General features: G+C 35.7%; 1 protein-coding gene across 6 annotated transcripts in view; it reads left to right on the top strand.

Moving 5' to 3' along the window:
- BMPR1B (bone morphogenetic protein receptor type 1B) overlaps window positions 1-22,223 on the top strand; it is a 377,755-nt gene that overhangs the window by 77,305 nt on the left and 278,227 nt on the right. For 2 of the 6 annotated variants that reach the window (XM_070614246.1, XM_070614250.1), the window contains exon 2: window positions 3,717-3,842. The exons of 3 other annotated variants lie outside the window; for them this stretch is intronic. Coding sequence is in view for 1 of the 3 variants with exons in the window: in XM_070614243.1 (XP_070470344.1) it covers window positions 7,551-7,557 (7 nt within the window). In the remaining 2 variants the exon portion in view is untranslated. Of the gene's footprint in view, window positions 1-3,716; window positions 3,843-7,443; window positions 7,558-22,223 lie in introns of all 6 variants that reach the window. One more of the 6 variants, XM_070614243.1, reaches the window with a different exon arrangement.

The raw sequence follows: 22,223 nt of genomic DNA, 5'->3' as shown, positions 1-22,223 counted from the left end.
GACCTGTACAGCTGCCGTACATGTGAGATTGTGACCTCTAGAGATTTTTATTGATTGAATTAACATATTCAAAAAGCTGAGAATACAAACTTTTTAACTGAATTTTAGTTTTTTTAAAACGAGATAATTGACACATTTCAGGTGTACAACAAAATGATTCGACACTTGGATGTATTGCGATCACCACAGTGTCTAGTTAATATCCATCACCACATATAGTTACAGTTGTTTTCTTGGATGAGAGGTTTTAAGATTTACCCTCTTAGCAACTTTCAAATATACAATACAGTATTATTAACTGTAGTCACCATGCTGTACATTATATCCCAGGACTTAATTTATTTTGAAACTGGAAGTTTGTACCTTTTGACCAGCTTCACCCATTTCTGATTGTGAATGTCAAAGTTTAATGAACTACTTTTTATCCTGCATTAAAATTTTTGATGAAAGATGCAAGTGGTTTTATGATATTTCTGTAATGAGAATACATATGGAGGTTGGTGTATCTTGTATTATCCTTAAAGCAATGGATGTGTGATACTGAGTTCATTTTTCTTAAAGTAACTTTTGTTGTACTTGGATTAAGAGATATCCAAAATAAGCTTTGCTATTTTCAGGGCCAGTGGGTTTTTTTGTGTGTTTCTTTTTACTTTTCTTTTTCCTTGAGGAGGGGGGAGGTGGTCCTGGTTAGGCTATCAGCAGTAGCCGCCATCAAGCTGCACACTCTCTGAACGTGTATCACAGTGTAACCCCCAGTGTCTCCAAAAGTTGTAAAAGCACTATACCTGTTACTGAAGACTGAGTTTGTATGAATTCATTTTGAAACATTAAAAAAATTTAAAACCAACATTAGATGCCTAGTTATAGAATTGCCCCAGTTGACAGTCCAATTTAATTTTTAAGAAAGCTTTGCTCATCACATTCTTAAATGACTTAAATATGCTGATAAGAAATTTCTCAGTATTCTGGTGATTCAAAGTCCTTTTCTTCAGGGTGGTGTTTTAAATACCCAGCCTAAATTCTTACTGCAAGTTAAACTTACTCTTATTCAGCCTGTAGTTGAAGGAAGAGTGCTGTTTGAGTTATTTGCATTTCCTCTGGGCTCACTTCATGTTTGAGGACTACTGTGAAACTCTGTATTCTTGCTAGCTGTCTATTTCTTCAAACCCCATGCTGCCTCATCTGTTTTATAACAGTTCTCTAGTGTCCTGAAATGATAAAAAGTTGATATGATACCCCACCTTAATCCTATTGTAATATAAAGGAGAAATTAAATGAACATTTATTTTTTATAAAAAATTTTAGGGGCCGGCCTGGTGGCTCAGCAGTTAATTTTGCACGTTCAGCTTTGGTGGCCTGGGGTTCGCCGGTTTGGATTCCGGGTGCAGACATGGCACCGCTTGGCAAGCCATGCTGTGGTAGGCGTCCCACATATAAAGTAGAGGAAGATGGGCACGGATGTTAGCTCAGGGCTAATCTTCCAAAAAAAAGATAAAAAAAATTTTAACAAATACATTTTCAAAAACAACATGAATTTCAATATGGAAAAGCTTGGGCGTGACGTATCAGGAATAATGAAGTAGTTAGTTTCCTGTATGTGTGTGTAGCATCACTGTGAAGACCACAGCTACAGGTGCAGGCTAAAAAAATTTGTATCAGCAACTTAAAAGCAACACACAGTTTTGAGATGGAGGGTGCAACTTTTTGATATGGTGAATCGATTTTGACGAGGCTCTGAACAAAACAAATCCTTTGACTCACGTAGTTGTTTTTCTTGAAAAATTCAATGTGTATTAAAAATTTTCCATAAGTACTATGTGTTTATGTAAAATAGGGTAAGGTTCTAGACTCAGATAATTATAAACATATTTTTCACCCTCATGACTCTCTAGCCATTCATTCAGAAGTCGTGAGGACCCGAGAAAATTCTGTTTGAAACTCTCCTTTGTATTACAGCAAACATAGCAAGCCTCTCCTCGGCCCATGAAAAGCAGATAATACTCCCTAGTCATTGTGCAAGCCCAGAACGCGAGAACTTATTTTAAAAGAAAGACAGGCCTGGCCTAGGTGATTCTCCTGAGAACTTTTGCTCTAGGCTAAGCTTTTAAGCTTAGGCCCTACTTTCTAAAGCATCAGTTTCTTTTTCCTCTTCTTTAATCTATCTGCTTTTTCTATCTTATACTTCAGTATAATCAGTAAAGACAAGGGATTCACATTTATCTCAGAATATACTTAGTATACATTGAATGGTGTGATCTCTAATAATCTATATGTAAAATAAAGTTTTAAGCAAATTAACAGTTGCTAATACACCATTGTGGGTGATTACCAAAGAGATCCTTTCATCTTTTTTGAGTGGAATTCCACTTCATGTAAAGATTGTTTTATTTTAAAATGTGTGGGGGATTGATAATAACACCAAACATTTATAGAGCACTTATCTAAGAGTTATGATGTTGCTTACCTTATCTCTTATTTTTAAGTCTGCTAACCATCTGATGAAACAGATATTATTAATATCTTCATTTTACAAAAAAGAAATCAGAGCCATAGAGGGGTTAATTACCTTGCTCAAGGTCATGCAACTATTAAGTAGAAGAGCAAGATTTAAACTCGGGTTTCTCTGACTCTACAGCAATTGCTCTTAAATTGCAGTGGTGTTTGGGTGAGTCTTTTCAAAGGTAGATCATCACTGTTAAAACATGTCTAGCACAAACCTATAGAGAAACTTTCCCTATTTGTTTTCTAATAACCTGTTTTTCTGTACCTCCTCTTATTTTCCCTTCTTTTGAGTCAAGTAGATATATGGGATATAAAAGTAAATTATACAGAGAAATTCTACTTGGTGTTAGTTAAGTGTCAAAATGGCAATGAGAAATTGATGAGGGCTAAGTACTTCAATATTGCCAACATCCTGATGCTCATCAGTGATAAGCAAGTGAGTCTAGTCTGCCTGTGTGGTCTGGAATAGAAAGAGGATAGAAACTATGAAAACGCTGCCACGTACTTAACAAAAACTGTATGAATAACAAAACCCCAAAGGCAGAGGATAATAATTATTTTTCGTTAACCACCTTCAACTTCAGCTGATGGGAAAGCCTGCTTTTTGTCTTTCTGGTGCTAGTTACCAGCCAAGAAGCGGGGTTTGCATTGCTGCCACTGGTGGCGTCTGTGACTCCTAGATAAGCAGTGCTTTCTAATCTCCTGTGGGTTCTTTCCAGCATTAATAAATGTGTTTAAAATAAATGAAGTTATATGAATGGATCAAATGAGTGCTTCATGTGCTTGACAGTGAAATGATCAGATTTTAACTTACATTTAAAATTGACAGAGGCTTCCCATTAAAAATAGCATTTGGTTGCAGTTGCTGACACAGCCTCTTCCAATTTTCTGGTAAAAGATCAATGAAGACCCAGAAAACAAACAAGCCAATAGAAAAGACTGACTCATTTGCTAGGAATTTTGGTGCCACTTCCTCCACCTACAAGGAGCTGGGGCCTGGGAAGAACAGGCTTGTCTCATGAAGCAGCCCAGCCGGTTTCAAGTGGGAAGTGTAATTTGCTGCTTGTGTAACCTCTGCTGCTTGCTCGGATGCCCATTATGAAAAATGAGGCAGCTCTCCATCTGCTGCAGGGGTGCTGTTTTTCTGAGGAAGCTGTAATGTTACCATCCCTTATGCCTCCATTCTCTTACGTCTTTATGCATCCGTCCTGCAGCCGTGAGAACGTAGAAGGTGGCAAGAACCTGAAGGACTGGGAGAGTTGGAGCCACCGACTACTGCATCCTGAAAGGAAGAGGTCTCTTCAGGTAGAGGGCCCAGGATGGGAACGGAGAACTGAAGGGTAGGCATCTGAGTCTTCAGGTGATCCTTTATCAGACCGGTGATGTTTAAGGAGAAGGCCCCTCTGCAGTCCAGAAGACCAGCTATAAATTAATGCCTGACAGTCGCTGAGAGTTGGGTTTATAACTCTTCATATCTGTCTCCATTCCTGCTACAGCAGTGAAGTGGGGTTTCTATACCCATTGAAGAGCCCAGTGAGCCAGGCCAAGCCCTCTGATGGTAGACATCATCATCATCATCAGAGGAAGAGGAAGTAGAAAAATTCAGCAACGTGGGGCCTGTTAACAATGCTCCACTTCAGGATAAAGGCCTATGGTCCTGACGATGCAAGAGAAAGGCACATTTTTGGAAATATTTACAATACTAGAAGAACATTTAGAAAACAGCATAACAGAGGGTAGATGATATGGTAGCTATGAAACTGCAGCAGAGAGCTGTAAGGAGAGAACAAGCTCATGTTTTCATAAAGGTGGGGAAAGATTGCAAGGAACACAAAGATTAGGAGAGTGGGATTTAGGTCTGCAGAGGAGGCAAGAAAGAATAATTAATGTTTTGAAAAACTAAATCAGTGCTGTGAAGAAGAAACTTGAGGAACTTTCTTAGATTTCAGAGAAGGATCAAGAGGTGAAAACAATGAGGTAAGAGATAAACATAGGGAGAGAGAACTGAAAACCCAGTCTAAGAAAGATAAATATAAATGGCTGATAAAAATATGAAAAAATCCAGCCTTAGGGTTATGCAAAGAAATGTAAATGAAAATAAGAGTTCTCCTTTTGTGCCAATGAAATTAACAAATATTAACCAAGTGACACACTTTTGACATAAGTTCAGTGAAAAAGTGCTGCTTGAAATGTACAGTCATTTAGATAGGTAACATTTTCTTAAAAAGCTTAGCACTTTATCTAAAGGAGTAATGTGTATATAATAAGGTTTATGTATAAGGATAACAGAAATTGGAAAAAATCTAGTAATCTATGAGAGGCTTAAATGTAGTAATAATTTATAGCCTTAAAATCGTGGTTTTGAAAATATTTAATGATGTGGAAATGTCCTTCCCATACACTATAGTTTTAGAGTTTCCCAGCTGGATGCTAATAGATAAACAAGGAAAATATATGAAGTCAGAAATAAATATGGGAAGCTGCTTGCTCCCTAGATTTGTTATGACTTGCTTTCTAAGTCGTTTATTATGATTTGAAAAGTCATGATAAATGTTAGCAGCTTATAGGCTCTGAGAAATCCTGTAATAAAGGCATCTGCTAACTTTGCTTAAACTGTTTTATATCATTTTATACCACAGAACACTGTTTTTAGTGGAACAGATTTTAATATAATATTAACATCTCCCAGACGAATGTTCTTTAAATACCAGTTTGGGGAACAATATATTAAATTAAAAAAATATATTTTATATGAAACAGAGGTAAATATACAAAATAACTTAAAATTATCTCTGAATAGTTGAATTGTTTTGTACTTATATGTAACTCTTAAATTTTCTTCGACAAGAATTTCTTCAATAAGCGTGCAGTCTGGGCTGGCTCTGGGCCGAGTGGTTGGGTGCACGCACTCTGCAGCAGCAGCCTGGGGTTTTGCCGGTTCGGACCCTGGGCATGGATGAGGCACTGCTCGTCGGGCCATGTTGGAGCGGTGTCCCACATGCCACAACTAGAAGGACCTGCAACTAAAATATACAACTACTTACTGGAGGGATTTGGGAGAAAGAGCAGGCAAAAAAATGAAGTCCTTTTTTTTTTTTAAAAAAATACGAAAATATGGCAAATTTATTTAAAAAAGAAATATGAGGAACTCCAGCTATAAAACTTAATAGTTATTAGAGGATATAAAAGGGAACCATCATTCTGATGGAATTCGTGTCGTTAATATTTGCCTATTACAGAATTTTGGATTAGGCCTTTATTTTGAAATGTGGAGAGAGAGATTTTGAACAAATCTTTAATGATACAGAGTTAGTTCCTCCTTAACTGTGAATGATGAGTTCCATTAGACCAAAAAATTGAAAGAGTTATTGTGAGTCAAAGTAGAGTGAAAATAGTTATTTTTTGTTTCTTTATTTTGTTTTAATCAAAGAACTGAACACAAACTTTATCTAACCCTAACCATAGGAAAAAAGGGGACGACGGTTAGTTGCTGTTGGTGATTGAGGGTGTGTGTATGTGTGCGCACACGCACTGTATGTGTCTTTTTCCTCATTTTCTTCATTTTTAATAGATCAAAGTGAAAGAGACTGTAATCCTATCTCTTCAGAGTCTTTCTCCACCCTTTCCAAATCAACTTAAATTTTTCTAATTATTCACAGATGAGATTAAGTCCAAAAGAACTTTTTTTCCTGTTATTGTTCTATTTCTCTCCTTTTTCTTTCACAAATGACTACTTTTCTTTTTGCAGCTACTTTAATAGATAAGCATGTCAATATAGTTTACTATTTCCATAGTCATTTTATTAATGCAAGAATTTTAGACTAACAGAGGCAAATCTGGAAATGATTTAGATCCTTGCCTTTTTGAAGAATTGAATTGTGGTCCCTTCAGACTGTCTAGAGCAAATTAAATTGGGAGGTGAGAGAATTAAGCTTCAAGAGGCTACACTTTGTGTTAGAATGGGTAGTAGTCACTTTAAGTTGTAAAATGAATTTGAAAAATGCATGTTCTAGTTAATAATTCTTTTTTAAAACGCAGCTTTCCATCTTTTCTATTAGCCAAGTTAATTTTTTGTGATTTAAACTGAAGACTATAGCACACAACGTTAATAGCCTTCCCGTGAGGGATGTTGTAATGCCAGAGTCAATAATCCAGTCTTCTTCTATGGACTGTATTGTGTATAGGGTACAATAGCATTTCTTTCCCCACGTTAATTTACTCAGTAAGACATGATTTCAGACGACCCTGTGCACACGTATTTTTAGAACATTCAAAGGTAGAAAGTAGTGGAAACCTCATATGGTCCACTCCTGCATTCTTGATTTGGTGAACACTTTGATCACTGTAGTGTGGCAGTTTTACAGCCAAATCCCAAACCAGGTGGCATAAAGATGATGAACCTTGAAAACAATGAGGTTCAGTGACAAGGCTTTTTAAAAGAAGAGTTAATATTCAGTAATAATAATAATTGAGAAATCTGTGAAAATAGCAAAACATTTTTGAGTTATTTTGGCCCATAGTGTGAGCAGATGACTTCATTGTGTATCAGTGACTAAAGGGTTGTGTAGTTAGGATTTCAAAAGTAAATCATTTCCATTTTATCCAATGAAAAATCCTCTTGTTCCCGGGTCTTCAGGAGCTCAGTTAATAATTTGTGTTGTGATCAGTGTGGTTTTGGGGATTTTCATCTGTGACTAATTAGAACTTGGTTTTTTAATTTGAAATTCCTCCTTCTTGGTGAAGCTCCCTAATTGGAATAAGAGAAGCAAATTTTCCTGCCCCCATTGTCCCTTCACCAATGATTCCCTAATGCTTCCTAAACTGGATGAAGTACTGCTGATGAAGGCAAAAACTGAAGGTTGAAAGAATTAACGAGGCTGTTACTTAAATTTGTATCCCAAATTTTTCACTAAGAGGGGAAAATTTCTCTCCTTTGGGTAGGGAGGAAATGAAGTTGAGGTCTGAGAATTACAAGATGTATGCTACAACCTTGAAGAATAAGAATTGTGTGTTTAGAAGCATTTAGCGATCCAGAAAACATCATTAAGATGCTGAGTAAGTACTATTTCCAAAATAGTTATCAGATGTTACAGAATGAGATACACATAATCCAATAAAGCGGGGCTCTTGAGGAAAAGGGACATTTCTTTTTTTTTTTTTTTTTCCAGCTGGGAAGGATTCGCCCTCAGTTAATGTCTGTTGCCAATCTTCCTTTATCTGTCTCTCTGTCTTTTTTTTTTTTTTTCTAATTTCCCTCCCCAAAGCCTCAGTACATAGTTGTTAGTTCTTCTATGTGAGCCACTGCCACAGCATGGCTGCTGACGGATGAGTGGTGTGGTTCCGTGCCTGGGACACTGAACCTGGGCTGCCGAGGCAGAGTGCGCTGAACTTTAACCAGTAGGCCGTCAGGGCTGGCTCTTCTTATTTATTTTTTAATTCCTAGGTCTTGAATAACAGTTTTAACATAATGGGTTTGCTTAAGCATCGATCAAAAAAATAAATAAAACCGAGGCATAAGGATTCCATGTATAAACTAAATAGTTTGTATCTATTTTATTAAATTTGTTTCTATGTATTGGTCTCTGTAGTCAGGCATTGTTTTTTTAAGATGTGTCTGCTGCTTAGAGATACTAATTTTTATTCTCAGTTTTTGTAGGTGTTTGCTCTTCCTCCTATTAATAAGCACTGAGATTATACTATAGTAAATTCTGTTTTATAATAGTTAAGACCAGCTTTGGAGTTTGGCAGACCTCGGTCTGCTTGATTCTAGGCATTTCTGCTGCTAATCCATCCCACGAAGTCCGCCTAAAAGTTCACTTTCATACGTCTGCCTCTGTGTCTCTTTCAGAGATCTCTTCTATTCCGTTCTGTTCTTTATCCCTTCGTGTGTGTGTGTATTTTTCACTTTCATCTTGAGAGTTATAGGTAGTATAGTGCAGTGATAAGGTAAAGGACACTGTGGCTAAACTCATTCCGATTCCACTTCTGCTACTTACCAGTTGGATCAGCTGGGGTAGATGATTTAATCCCTCTGTGTCTCAGTTTCCTCATGTGTGAGGTTGGGGTAATGATATCGCTGACCTCTCAGAGGTGTTGTAGGATTTAATGTGCTAATACTTGTAAAGTGCTTAGAACAATGTGTGGTGCTTATCTAAATTTCTTCGTGGGTCTTTGAAAGCTGATTAGAACTTGCTACCCCCTGTTTCATCCCAGAGTATTTTCTGACCTGATTTGATGTTCGAATTTCACTCTGACCTAGTCTGAGTTCTTCCTTTGGCGTGCCCCACCCCGGCCCTGTAAGTTCCTAGAACTCTGTCCACACTGCTCCAGTGACCTGAGTTCTCACTGTCAGAGAGGGTCCATGTCAAGCCTCCTCTCTTACCCTTTTCTTCCTTCCTTACCCTATGATCCCTGACCTCACAAAACACCGATTACAGAGTCAATTGTAAACTTTTTGAGTGTAGACAAAGAAATTAGGCTTTTGTTATCCCCAGACATTCTTTATTACAGCACTGGGAAAACAAGTTACTTGATAAACACATGGTAATTATAAAATTGTGTTTGTTGCTAATCTATTTTCCAAAAGAGAAATTTAGATATGATAGATAATGATATAGGTCAGAATCGACTTACACTATTTACAGTTTCAGTTGTGCATTTACTAATAGATTAGGAGCAATCAGAGATTGTTCAAATTGTGTATTCCCTGAAACCTGGTGTTTGAATAAAATAGGATCATTGTAAGGCTGAATTTCATCCAGGTAGGTGAATAGTTTGTGTTTATTCCTTATTAGATTTTGGTTGTGAGGAAATTATCCGTTTTAGTAGAAATAATAATAGTAGAAGTTAACTGTGCTTACTATGTGCTAAATACCGCCTGTCTGCCAACACCTAATCTTGACTGAAAAGCCATTAAAAAAAAAAGACAAGATGACTTGGGAGATTCCAAATTGAATTATAAATTTTGGAAGCATATTTTTTAAATGGAAGATTCTAGTTTAGAGAGTTTTGTGTTTAACAGAAATGTTGCTTCTAGATAGCTCACCAGGCTGTGTCTGGCTCTGGAGGATACTGGTGGGTGGTGGTCAGCAAATGAGGTGGGACACTGGAGGACACTGTCCTTGGCAGCGTGGCATGGTGAATAACAGTACTCGGGTTTTCTTTTCCACTAAAAAATCTCTCTAAGATCTTGAGGCGATTCAAAGTGAAAGGTGAAGAAAATAGTAGCACCCTGTATTTATTTTGGAGTTGCTCTTTGGTTTCTAATTTAGGTTGTGTATTTTCCTTTAATGTTTCATTTTGACATAATATATTTTAGAATGGACTTTTCTTGTGGATAAACATTTTATGATATGATTTTTCTCAAGTTCTAGGCGGCAATGTGGCTGTGTTTTATTTACTTGAATCATTTGTGATGAGAACCAGACTCAAACTTATTTCAGAAATAGTGTTAATTATACAAATGAAAGAGGCAGATATCTTTTTGATTCATCTGCACGTTTCAGAGTGGCTCTGTAGTGCATTCCTGAAACCATATCTAAATAATCATACAACATCTACTAATGTTGGTAGATATTTTATACTTGCTCATTGGAGGTTATATTTAGTTAAATGACCACATTTATGAGATTCAGTAATGAGATTCAGTACATGGGGAGCTAGTACAGTATATGGTAATGAGGTTAAAGGTTATGGAAGACGGATTCAAATATACCTGATGAATTGTATATTTAAATTGTTCTTTTAAGTATTGCAGATTTTGGCCTATATCCTACTGGTAATTATAAAACAAGACAGAAGTAAAAAAGATGGTAGATCAGGTTATGTTCAATGTTTTGAGTGGTCAAAATTCAAGGAATATGTGTTTTAACAGCAATACTGTAAAGGAACAGTGGTCTTTGGCTCAAGTACCACTTGTAATTACTGGAATCCAGGCTCCAGAAGACCTTCTATTTGGGGTGCAACCTCAGAATTGATCTCAACCTTTCCCATTTTGTGTTTCCTTCATGGCAGGTGAGAAGTAATAGTGGCAGGTGGGAGGATGTCAGGATGAAAATCAGGATTAAAAAAAGACTTCTCATTAAAGAATCAATATTAAGGGACTGTTTAAGAGGCTTTAGGCAGACGAGTAGAGGGAGGAGGAGGACTGGGAAGTCGTTTTGGAGATTAGGGTGACCTGAGTTCCCTGGGAAGGAAATGTTTGTTAAATACTATTTCTGAGTGGTTTTGTTTTGTATTTCTTTTACAAATGGATCACTTAATAAAAGTCAAAGACTTATTAAAAGACTTAAACTGTGTTTAAGTAGATCATTTCTTAGAATTTCTGGACTATAGATTAGGGACTTAGTTATCTTAGGTTATTGCATTTGAAAAAGGGGTACCTGCTCAAGATACTATATTTATATAATTTTGGAAATACTAGGACTAGAGGTTAAAAGTCAACAAAAAGTCAAACTTACTTGATTGCCTTTTAATCAAGTTTATTTACATCATATTTAAAATTGTAAATAAGGCTAATATTCAGAAAATCTTCAACTTACTATTTTTTCTATTTAAATATATATTTTATATTACACCTAAAAATATTTTTAACAGCTTAGTGGTATATGGAGGTTTGTTTCATAATTTGTAGATGATATACTTCAATACAATAATTTACAGAATTTTGAGAATTTTCAGGTTTATGGATCTAGTCTAGATTAATTCAGAAAAGTAAATGCAGATTTAGTTATTTTTATTTATTATAACTAATATAAGAATGTATTATATAGTTCAAAGTGTAAATCTCTTCCTACTGTTTCTTACTTAAAATCTTCTAACAGTTCCCATGGCCTCCAAGATGAAGTCCAGCATCTCTATTACAGAAGCCTGATTTTTTTGGTTATTGATTTGTGAAGCTTCTCTATGTCCCCAGTCTGTTCTCTCTCCCCTTCCTAGTAGGAGTTATATCACCATTGATCTTCTCAAGCTCTCTACTTCAACTGTACCCTGTCGCTTTTTAGAGAATGATCATTGGTTTTCTCTAATCAGGAAATACAGGTCATGAGAGGTGTCCACCAGCTTTCTGCCTCATACCAGCATCCACCTGTTTCCACACACTCATGAGGCCTCCTTGCTTTCTAAGTTTAAGGATTCTCCCTTCTGCCCCGAAACAATATGATTGAATAAGAATTGAATCTTATTCTCTCTGTTTCCTCTCACTCTCCCCCTCTCTTGTTCATCTCTGCTAACGCCTTCTTTATAAACTCTTTCCCCTTAGCAAAACCCTTCCCTGACCCAGTGTCAACCTCTAAGTACTGCTATAACTCTCCCTCTGGAAAGAAGTAGTCTGTGTTCCTGACCACCCATTCATTGTTTACTTCATGGAAGTAGCTGGAATTGCTTTCATCAGGTTGCTAATGACCATTGATTTGCCAAATCCCATAGACACTTGTTTCAGGCCCTGGCATATCCCCTCTATCCAGTGGTGCCACATATTGAGCACACAATAAATATTAATTAAATGAATGACATTTTTCACTTCTATTATCTTCTCATTTTATTTATATGACTTCCCCTTCTCTAGGCTCTTTTACTGGCTCTTAAATGTCTATGTTCCCTAAGGCTCTGAGAGACCACTTTGTGTCTCACTCTGGCCTTCTCTGGATCGACACCCCATTCACAAACGTGCCTCCAGATATACAGCAGGTCACTCACCTGAAGTCTCAATCCTTATTAAGGCTTTGATCTTTTTGCATGTTCCGTAGATACCTCAAACTCAGTGTGTCCAATTTTGAACTCATAATCAATCCCATAAAATGTAGTCCTTTTACGTTATTACCTGTAAGGGACATCCCTGTAAGTGACATCACCAGACACGCAAACACCGAACCATACATCTGGGAACAACTCTCTTGCTGCCTCTTAGTTTTGAGCCTTCGTCTTCTCTTTATTCTTACATCATAGGGCCTTGGCTGAATGCCATCTCCATTTTCACCTGGAATGGCCTTAGTTAGGTCTCCCTACCTGCCTCTCTAGCTTTCGCTATCTATGTTTCGTAATTTTTTTCTTGTCTTTTTTAATTTTTTTTTTAGCCTAAAGAAAACTTTTTAGAATTTCACCAGGATGCGTAAGATTTTTTTTTTTTTTTTTAATATTTGCTTGTGATCTCTTGGGAAAACAGAATTTTTCAGAACCTTCAAGAAGTGATTGACGCATTGCTGAATACATGTTTATGGTTTAAATATAATATTGTATTTTTGAAGATTAGTTTTAGATGCAAATTAAGATCATAATGTACTTATCAATAAAAAAGAGGGCTGCCCACTGTCATTGGCTTTGGGCGTGAGGAGATTAATGGGATAACAGTTCCTTGAAAGGGGCCACGAAGTGCCCTTTGTTTCCAATGTTGAAGGATAGGTGTGACTTTACCAGTTGTATTTGAGGGAAAGGCCGTTCTAGGCAGAGGGAAGACAAAAGCCAATGCTTAATGCCATGAAAAAAGCAGGGTGGAAATACTCTTGGAACATGAAAATAAATGTTTTGAATTTATGTAAATGAATTTGACTCATTAATCAAAAGTATTGTATAAGAAGATGAGTATATATATTCAACTGGTCACTTCAATTTATTTAGACAAATATTTCATCTCAGATTCCCGATTTGGTAGACTAGACTTGATGGATTGAATGCCACACTTTAATTTTGTCTGTAACTCCTGAATTCTCATCTGCTTATTTACCTAGTAGTCTGAGTCTCCTTGGAGTCATTATTAAAAGTTAAATGTTAGAGCTCTCTGAGGACAGGGCTAAACGTCAAGAGCTGTATCTTAAATTTCTCTAAAATCTCTTTTTTTTTAAAAAAAGCTGTAGTTTGTCTAACAGTTTCTTAGTATCTTATACACACATATACACACACCTATAAAGGAGGAATGATAATTTGTATTTCTATTTGCTAGATAACTTGTGAATCTAATTTTACTCTTTCTTTAATGTAAAAGATAAACCTCCATAGCTTTTCTTTTAAAGTCTAGAAACATTATTCATATATTGTATGAAAACAATTTTACGCTTTTTTTTCTTCAGACCTTTTTCCTTTATATTACTAAGCACCAGAAGAAAGTCACATTTTTCCTGTGATGCCAAAATTTCTTCCAGATCACATGCTGAAGTACCCTTTCCTTTTTCCTTTGAGGCCCTTCTTAGATGATCAAATGTAGACTTTTAAGTATATATGGCCAGCTCTTTAATCTGAGCAACTTTGTCTAAATTTATACTATTCAGATAGCATGTATCTTCGATATTCAGCTTTGCATATGGGCTGTACTTTAACCAGGTAATATTTATTTTTCTTCTTCTTTCAGATTTGCCTGAAATTAGAGGTGTGTTCCATCTATATTGTATGGGTTCAAAAGACCTGCTTGGTTTTGAAATACTCACTCCTATTCAATATAAAATAAAATGTGACTGTGTTTCTCTAAGTTTGTGTACTTTTCCTAATTGGTAACATTTTAATTTGTTATTTTCCTTGAGATCACGTAAGCATTTCTTTTAAAAATTTAGTTTTGATAAAATGGTTCATGTTTTATACACGCTTGGCCTTTATTTGTGTAAAGAAGTGAAGCTGAATGATTGTAAAGAGCAGCAGCACCACTTTCCCCATGAGATCTGGGCAGTATTTGTGTAAGCGTAACAAATATCCTTCAGAGTGGATGAATTATTACTAGTACTTTCAAGGTGATATTTAGCAAGACTTGTAAATGTAAATTTACAAAAAGCCTTGTAAATGTAAAAAGTTACATTACTTATGGAAGAAGTTGCAGAGAAATTTAGATTTTAAGGAAAAGAAATTTATCTTGTTGTCCTAAACAGCGTTTTAAAACTCCCATTTTTATAAATTCTGACTAGTCTTAACTTAATTTTGCTTTTGAACCTTTGGATAAAAACTCATGTACATGGGTTCCTGCAATGTGAACTTAGTGCCATATTTGGGCTTGTTTTTGTGATTTTTCTTTCTCTAAACTTGGAATGCAGTCTTGAAGAATAGGTTTTTGGCTCTCAAGGGCCATCATAGTTCTTAATCACTGTGTCTGTGGAGTGTCTCGCTGATGTAGCTCTCAGTGTATTGACTTCCTCTTCTATTTCCAGCCAAGATTTTTTGAAATGTTTCAACCAAAAAAAACCAACAAACGAAAAACTGCAGTTTTACAATTTGTGGTAGAAAACATCTTTACTTGGTTTATGCTATTTGCTGTGTGATTATGGGATTACTGCTATAGTAGAAACTGTCGACTTCAAGTTATCAGTGTGCCTTTTGGATTAATAGCATCCTTAGCTTTTATTTTTTCTCAGTCCTTTTGCTTGCTTCATTATACCCTTAACGTATATCTTTAAGAATAGAGAATTGGGAAGAAAAAGAAATGACTTAATGTTTCACCGTTCAATGCAACTTTTCTTGAGTATGTGAGAGTAAATTTAAAAGTTTTTATTACAATGAGGCTTTGTGTTATCTGTGGATTTGATATTCTTCTGGCAAAAATTATCCTCTGTTAGCACAGTGAGTTGATAATTGCTCCAACATTATTGAAAGTCTTATATTGGATTCTGACCTTACTCTGGAAGCTTTTTCTCTAAAATTGAGATGATACAGAGAAGGTTAACATGACTCAGAGTTTGGGATTTCCCATGTCAGCGCTGGAAGGTGTCTTGTTGTATGCTCTTGAAGAGCAAGTATGGAGCTGTGGAAATGGCCTTAGACGTGGAGCTGAATAAGCTGAGTTCTCAAGTAGACTCTGTTGTTTCCTATGAGTTTCAGACACTCGTCTGTAAATAATCATTTTTTATTTTTTTTTTGCTGTTAAATGCTGCAAGTACGTTATCTTTTTAAATTTTTATAGTACATGTGAGCTAGGCATCATTATCCCATTTTTACAGATGAGGAAACTAAGCCTTAGAGAAGTTAAACAGCTTGCCTAAGATCACACAGCCAGTAAATACAGAGCTGAAATTCATACCCAGGGACTGTCTGACTCTAAGACCTGCCTCTTCACTGCTCTGCATTCTGCTCCTTGTAAAGTACCATGTGGTTATTGTGAAGATTAAATAAGCAAATGTGTGCGTCCTTTGTAAAGTAAGCTATTAGTCTTGGTATAGTAAAATATGGACATATTTGGACCTTGGAATTGTTAATCCCTTCTGCTATTTTAAAGCTTTACATTTCTTTCATAATTTTGTATATAAATATTTTACACCTTCAGAATTGTTAATATTCTGTCAATGTCATGTTTCTTGATCTATGAAGTACTCATATGTTATTTTTCAAAACCTTTACTAAGAGAGAAGGAACTCTATGATTCCCTCCCATCCTGTATTCCCTGGATTTTTGTTCTGAAAAAGAAATCAGTGGTTTTGCCTTAAAATCGTCTTTAGGACTTTCTGGACTTCAGAATTTAATAATTTATTTTATTATTAACTTGTAATTTCATGCTGAAGAACAAGATCTTTAACATGCCACTATTTTAAAAAATAATACAAGGTAAACATATAAAAAAGGATTGATTGCTTTAGTAAGAATACTGAATAGTCAAAAAATTTCAAACAACTTAGTTTACTACCTATAAACATCAGCTATTTTGAGTGTTGAGCACTACTGAAATACTTTAAGGTCTGCTTTACTTAGTATGCATTGCTGAAATACCCTAAGGTTTGATTCTAGAATGCTTGAAAAATTTTAAATTGCAAGAGGAAAACAAATGAGTGCTTGCTCATGTTGTAACACTTTTCTGTAATTTCCCTCAATTTTTGAGGTTGTCCTCTGGTACCTTTATTCAGGTTAGGAACAGATTTTAAGTACTCTTGATTCCAAGTAATTTGTTTAATTGTCTTAATGCTATCTTTATAATGATTTTAAGCTGTGGCGCTCTGTGTGCAAGGGCCCGGGGCTGGATAATTGACAGCCAAGCGGTGAGGTCTGCTTTCTCTTACTGGCCTCTTGGCAGCCTCTGTGACTTCACAAGGGTGTTTTAAAAAAATCGTTTAACCTCTAGTAGCTTTGAAGGCCAAGTTCTCGAGTATGGTTTGGGAATTCAAAAATGATAATTTAAGTAAAACTAAGTGTAAATATTTGTAGACAAAGCCCTCAAGTCTAAACTGTTGTTTAAATACCCTCTAAAAGTATAAAAATGTTTTTCAAAATTATTTTTTAAACCCAGGAGCAATAAAGGATGAAAAGTCCCCATCAATGTCATATGTTTAGGGTTGGTTACAGGTATTTGTTTGAAATATAAATTTTGAAATTCTAGTTTTTGATTAAAGTGAGACTATATGAAATTGTTAACGTTACTTCTCAGATGGGAAATAGAGAAATTTCTCCTTTGTCTTCCATACATAGTATGAATTGATGTCTGCTGGTTTTTGTTATATGTATCTTTTATTAGCGATTTCAGGTGTTTAGCATAGCCCCATGTAAACATACAGCAATAGAAGGTGATTGTTTTGCCCAGACAGTTACTTAAAAATGCTTTCTGTGAGCCTAAAACAGAACTTTGGATGAAGGATATGAGAGATTACTCTCTGCTCCTAAGAAGTTTGGAGTGAAGAAATTTCAGTTTGATACAATTCAAGGGTAATATAAGTCCATACTGGCTTTGAGAGGTTTGTAGGATAAGTCTTCGTTTATTGGGAAACCCAACTGATGAGCTTGTCTCTGGGGTCTCCCAGGACCACCTCACGTGTGCCTAGACTGTATCTAGAAATATCCTATCTGAATTTTGTTTGCCTTATGCCAGACTTCCTGGGTCAGCATTGATCAGTCTTGTATCGGGTGTTCCTGATGACATTCTCTCACCTCTCTCGTCTGTCTGGCCAGAGCTTTATTTGTTCTGTCACCTCAGAGACTCTCCCTTGAATACTGACCACCTTACTAAATGATCCTCAATCTGTTTCTCGTTTTATCTGGGCCACTCTTCTCTGGTTCGCCTGTGTGCCCGAGCTTTTGCTTTCCTCCTCCAAGGACCTTTGTGTAGCTTGGATCTTCTACCTGATCTTTCTGCTCCTCCTGCTTTTCTAAGTCTTGCCCATACTTCAAGGCTATGAAATCTGACTTTGTAACCTCATTTATGTTACTTATTATCTATTCCTTATTGCCTTTAAAAAACATTGTCATAGAAAACACGTAACATAAAATTTACCATCTTAACCATTTTTTTGTACTGTTCAGTGGTGTTAAGTATATTTACATTGTTGTACAACAGATTGTCACAACTTTGTCATCTTTCAAAATTGAAACTCTCTGCTCATTAAAGAACTCCCCATTTCTGCCTCCTCATGGCCTCTGGTGACCACCATTCTACTTTCTGTTTCTGTGAGTTTGACTACTTTAGGTCCCTCATATAAGTAGACTCATACAGGATTTGCCTTTTTGTGACTGGCTTATATCACTTTGCATATGTCCTCAGGGTTCGTCCATGTTGTAGCATGAGACCAGCATCTCCGTTTTTAAGGCTGAATAATATTCCACTGTATCTATCCACCACATTTTGTTTATCCATTTATTCATGTGTGGGCGTTAGGGCTGCTTTCACCTTTTGGCTATTGTGAAGAATGCTGCTATGCATATGGCTGTGCAAATGTTTCTTTGAAATCCTGCCTTCAGTTCTTTTGGATATATACCCAGAAGCGGGATTGCTGCATCAAATGGTAATTTTATTTTTCATTTTTTGAGGAACTGCCATACTGTTTTCTATTGTGGCTGTACCATTTTATATCCCCACCAACAGGGTAGAAGGGTTTCAGGTTCTCCACATCATCTCCATCACTTGTTATTTTCTTTTTTTAATAGTAGCCGTCCTAATGAGTATGAGGTGAAATCTCATTGTGGTTTTGATTTGTATTTCCCTGATGATTAGTGATTTTGACTATCTTTTCATATGCTTGTTGGCCATTTATGTATCATCTTTGGAGAAATGTCTATTCAAGTCCTTAACCCATCTTTTAATTGGGTTATTTGTTTTTCTGTTGTTGATACGCAGGAGTTCTTTATATAATCTGGATATTAAACCGTTACCAGATATACAATTTGCAAATATTTTCTCCCGTTCTATAGTTTGCCTTTCCACTCTGTTGATTGTGTCCTTTACTGTGCAGAAGTTTAAGTTTGGTATAGTCTCATTTGTCTGTGTTTGCTTTTGTTGCCTGTGCTTTTGCTGTCATGTCTAAGAATTCATTGCCAAATCCAATGTCATGAAGCTTTCCTCCTATGTTTTCTCCTAGGAATTTTAGTTTGTCTTATATTTAGGTCTTGAGTCCATTTTGAGTTGATTTTTGTGTAAGGTAAGGGTCCAACTTCACCCAGCTTCTTTCACATGTGGATATGCAGTTTTCTCAGCACCATTGCTGAAGAGACTGTCCTTTCCCCATTGAGTGGTCTTGGATCTTTTGTCAAAGATTATTTGACCCCATACGTGAGGGTTTATTTCTGAGCTCTCTGTTCTGTTCTGTTGGTCTATATGTCTGTATTTATGCCTATGCTACACTTTTTAAAAATTATTGTAGTTTTGTGCTATGTTTTGAAATCAGGAAGTGTGAGACCTCTAACTTATTTCTTCTTTTTCGGAATTGTTTGGGCTATTTATATTGCCTTTTACAAGTCAATACCATATGTAGCTATTCATGTTTGTGTTTCCTGGACTTGTTGCAATGTCTGGCACACAATAGTTATTTAGAAAATACTAGTTGAATTACTGCTGCAAGCCACTTTTGCACTGAATTTGTGTGCTTTGGATTTTGGGTGAAGGGCTGCTGATCTTCTCAGATAGTTGTGTCGTACACAACCTATATTCCATCTGTGTTGGAATGAAAGGAATGCAGCTGAGTAGTGAAAACAAATTTTCGCTACAAAATAAGCAGATGAAGGAAACTACAGTGTCAGAATACTTTTCATAATAAAAAACTATGTAATTCTTAGAGATTTTCTCTGAGAATGTAAAGACTCCTTGAAGTAAGAGGATAGAAAGTATTCTGGTACAGTATGAATTAATATGCTTAACCTATTTAAACGAACTTTTCTTTGGTGAATTTTTTTTAAATCAATGATGATCTGAATTCTAAAAAGTAAGAACATAGTGCATTCAAAAGCTTTCCTCCATAAATGATGTAGTTTCAACATTTATTAAAGCCCTGGTGAATGAGAGGAAATAAGAATATTTTATTGCTTTTTGCTATCTGTGAATTCAGTGCCCTAAGCAAGGAAAGTGTTTCATATTTTAAAATATTTCAACAGAGACAGTTAAGTTAATGAATGGACAGATGTTCACTTTTCTTCAAATTGTATACCTGCAGTGCTCCTCTTTGTTAGCTGATAGCACACCTAGATTATCAGTGGTGTAAAGTGGTTTACAGTTCCTGAAACTGAATCAACATTAGTTCCTATGAGATATATACTCTTATGATTGGGCCATAGGAATTTCCATAGGAATTCTCTGGAGACTTCCCTTTTGTCCTAGTGTCTGTCTTTGGGCCATGAGCATTCTGTTCCCAAAGAGTCAGGGCAAATTATCATTTGGGAGTAAGACATGGAGTTTCTCTGGATACTCAGTGCTTATTGTGAGAATTGTCACCCCAGCAGATTGTCCAACCTAAAAAGATGCTGGGGAGCAAAAAGCAAGCAGTCCCCAGCCTGACAGTTTCATTTTATCAGGTCTGCTATTCTTTTGATTTGACTGTTAGAAACCAGAAATTTACCTCTGTACTTTCATGAGTTTAAATTTATAGGAAAATGTCTGGAGGAGTTGGGGCCCCTGATCTAAACCATGTTCTCTCACTCCTCCCAGTTTCAGAGAAGGTTTCCAGTTTCTCACAGTCAAAATTCATTTTTTTGTCTGGATTCATTTTTTTTGGGAGAGGTGGCGAAAAAACATGGTGTCATATGATTTAGATATTTGTGCTTGATTCTAAGACTTTCACAAATTAAATATACTGTTCATGTTCTTTGATAGTCATGAGTCACCAACTCTTTAGAAAAAGAGATTATTATGAGATAGTAGAAAAGAAAGAAAATAATAAATATTTTGTTTTTGCAAATTGTAATATTGGGTGATTGACTCAGAATCAAAGTTCCTGGCGTATATTAGGCACCCAGTATTTATTTATTCAATGAAGAAATAAAATTTTAATGTAAACTACACCTTGAAAATTATCTAATCCACTCCATTAATCATACTGAAGTTAACATTTATCATTGAGTGTTAGGCATTTTCAAAACACCGTGACTTTTTAGAGATGAGGGAATTGAAGCACAGAGGAAGTTTAGTAACTCTTTATCTAAGGCCAAGATGAGACATGTTTGTCAATTTTTTAATTCCTAGTTACTTATCGAACGTCTGGTCTGTACCAGGACTGTGTTTCTGAATGAATTGGTCTTATGTAAGCATTTCAGGCATGGCTGCCTACTGTACGTGTTTCAGTTTGATGCTCTTTGTAGAGTGACGTGACTTATGTTGATTGTGTCATTTATTAATGGTTTTTGTGTGTGATTTGAATGCTTTTAAACTTGTGACAACTTTAAAACACAGGGTTAATAAAAAGTAAATTAACTAATTTCATATTTGGCATAATCTCATATAGATGTGTTTTCAGACTATTAAAATGTTCTATTTTATGAATCCAGATGAGGTCTTTTCTGATTTGGAGTTAAATACAATTGTATTCTAACAAAATTCTATGGTAACTTTGAACTATATATGAAATTCCTTTTTTGTTGCTTTCAGATTGTGGGAGTTTTATTACGTTAAACATGGCAGTCAAGTCTCTTTGTCAATTTAATTCATATATTAATTTGCCTACTATATGATATCATTATAATGAAAAATGTTGTTACAGTCTTATGCTCTACCGTATTTGACCACACAGACATTTTGCTTTTAGTCTTCTTTCTTATTCTGTCTCTCTTGCTTATGTGTTTTAACTGGAAAAAACACATTCCATACCTAATTAAGATCTAATTGTGGCTTATATAAATTGTGGTTTATATATATTTATATAAATGTAGAATAGGGTATTGGTGATGTGAATACTAACAAAGGGCTACGAAAATCTGATTATTTTTCTTACTTTCTATTTTTTAGTAAATATACTTGGTTAGAAAAATGTTATAGATGAAAGTCCAGTTTATATATTTAGCCTCAAAGTCTGTGGCTATCCTTTTAAATAAGTAAAATCTTTACTTTAAATAATATCCTCAAACTACAGGCCTACTTTGACTTCATATTTGCTACTTTTTGGAAAGATTTCAGACAGATTTCATATGGTATCTATAATTCTATTGGACAGAGTAATCTCTTCTCATGTTTACAGGCTAGCAGCTCAAAAGTTAGAACTTTCAGATGCGAAAGAGCAAATATACTTTTTTTTTTTTTCCAATTTAATATGCATTACCGTTGGCTCAGCATTTGAGTTGGTAAGAGATCACCCACAGTTTTCTCAAGCCAACAGATTAAAACAAATAGCAACTCAACATTTTTCCCCTTTGTTGACAGGGTGGAATTCAACTTACTCTTTCTTAGATGTGAAAGGAAGGGAAGGTCATTTCATGCTTTATTGATAAAAGTAAGGTCATAGTAATTGTTAAAGAGTTTAGGATGTTTTTTAGGCGTCATTTTTGCTTTTTGACATTCTGACTTTGTGGTATGCTGAAGTCAACAGAAAGATAATATATTTTATACAATGAATGGAATGTACAATTGTTCC

This window comes from Equus przewalskii, chromosome 3 (genome assembly GCF_037783145.1).
Source record: "Equus przewalskii isolate Varuska chromosome 3, EquPr2, whole genome shotgun sequence".
Classification (NCBI taxonomy): domain Eukaryota; kingdom Metazoa; phylum Chordata; class Mammalia; order Perissodactyla; family Equidae; genus Equus; species Equus przewalskii.
Note: the sequence above shows the minus strand (reverse complement) of the source record. Positions and strands in the feature narration are given on the sequence as shown.